Source organism: Geospiza fortis, unplaced genomic scaffold (genome assembly GCF_000277835.1).
Source record: "Geospiza fortis unplaced genomic scaffold, GeoFor_1.0 C13470040, whole genome shotgun sequence".
Taxonomy (NCBI): domain Eukaryota; kingdom Metazoa; phylum Chordata; class Aves; order Passeriformes; family Thraupidae; genus Geospiza; species Geospiza fortis.
The window spans coordinates 1-1,196 of record NW_005061238.1 but is presented as its reverse complement, the minus strand read 5'-3'; the positions used below and the strand labels follow the sequence as shown (position 1 = coordinate 1,196).

The 1,196-nt window shown below is 45.2% G+C and overlaps 1 protein-coding gene across 1 annotated transcript; it reads left to right on the top strand.

Moving 5' to 3' along the window:
* Positions 1 to 4: 4 nt before the first annotated feature.
* Positions 5 to 1,189, top strand: LOC106632198 (the record flags this gene model as incomplete). Its single annotated transcript, XM_014311708.2, has 1 exon — positions 5 to 1,189. A coding segment is annotated over one exon (1,185 nt), but the record flags the coding sequence as incomplete, so codon positions are not given.
* Between the last annotated feature and the right edge of the window lie 7 nt (positions 1,190 to 1,196).

The window sequence follows — 1,196 nt, the reverse complement described above, 5'->3', positions numbered from 1 at the left end:
GCTGAGCTCCCTGAGTTCCTCTGGCAGCTCAGCAGCCTGGGATGGGCTGCCTGTGTTTTCCCTCCTGCCAGCTCCTGCTTCCATGAGGAACAGCAGCCTCTATGAGCTGCTGCAGGTGGGCAGAGCTGCCTCCAGCCAGCCCGAGTGGGGACACTTCTCCCGGCTGTGGCACGCCACTGGCAGCCTGCTCACCTCCAAATGGAGCCTGACAGAAGTGGGTGAATATGTGGAGCTCCTGCAAATGATGAAGAAAGCTCTAATCCTTGTGGACTTTGGGGTGGCTCCTGGAAAAGCATTGGTGCATCAGATCTTTCAGAATTCTACTGAAGCAATGGAATCCTCAGATCTGAGTGATTTGTATAGTTCATTAAAACTCTTTTTCAGTTCAACTTCTGCCACAGACAACACACTGGACTTGGAAAGAATGTTTCAAGAAATACTTCCTCTGTATGAAGGGGATGGTGAAGGACTGTTCTACTCTAATCCCTATGGAAAAGAGAATCAAGATGTTCTGACTATGGCTGCAGTGATTTGGAATGAGATAATTTTAAACAGGACTCATTTTGATGCAGAGAATGCATGGGAGGTTATCAAAATGCTTGCACTTGATGCAATCTCGCTTGAAGACATTGAAAATTATCTCAGCACAAATGAAGAAGTGTCATCATTATTTTCTGACTTCTTCTTGACCCCTGAAACTTTTGAAAATTTTGCAGAACACCTTTTGTCCCTTGAGAAACTTCTTGGTGCCATGGCAAAGGTGAATACCAGTGATCATTATCTGCTGATCTCTTCTTTGTCTAAGCTAATGCAGAAGCTCCCTCCTGGAAGGCAGGAAAATGAACTTGATGCTTTCTGGCACATTGCTGAAGGTCTCCAGTCCTTGAACTGGAGTAATACAGACAGTCTCACTGCCCAGTCACTTCTGGACATGCTGCAAAATCTGCTAAATACACTGGAAAATGACTCCAGTCTTCCTTTCAGTGAGGAACTGAAGCAGCTGCTAAACTTTTCATCTTCCATCTTTGAGCTGTATGATGAAGATGACTCCAGGGGAAGCAACATCTCCATGTACTTGCAGGCCATGCAGAGGGGTATCTTAACTTTGAAAGGTTTGCAGAAAAGGTATAACATGAGTGAGCTTGAATCTCTCAGCCTGTTACTTGATTCTTACAGTAACTATACCCAGAGACTGA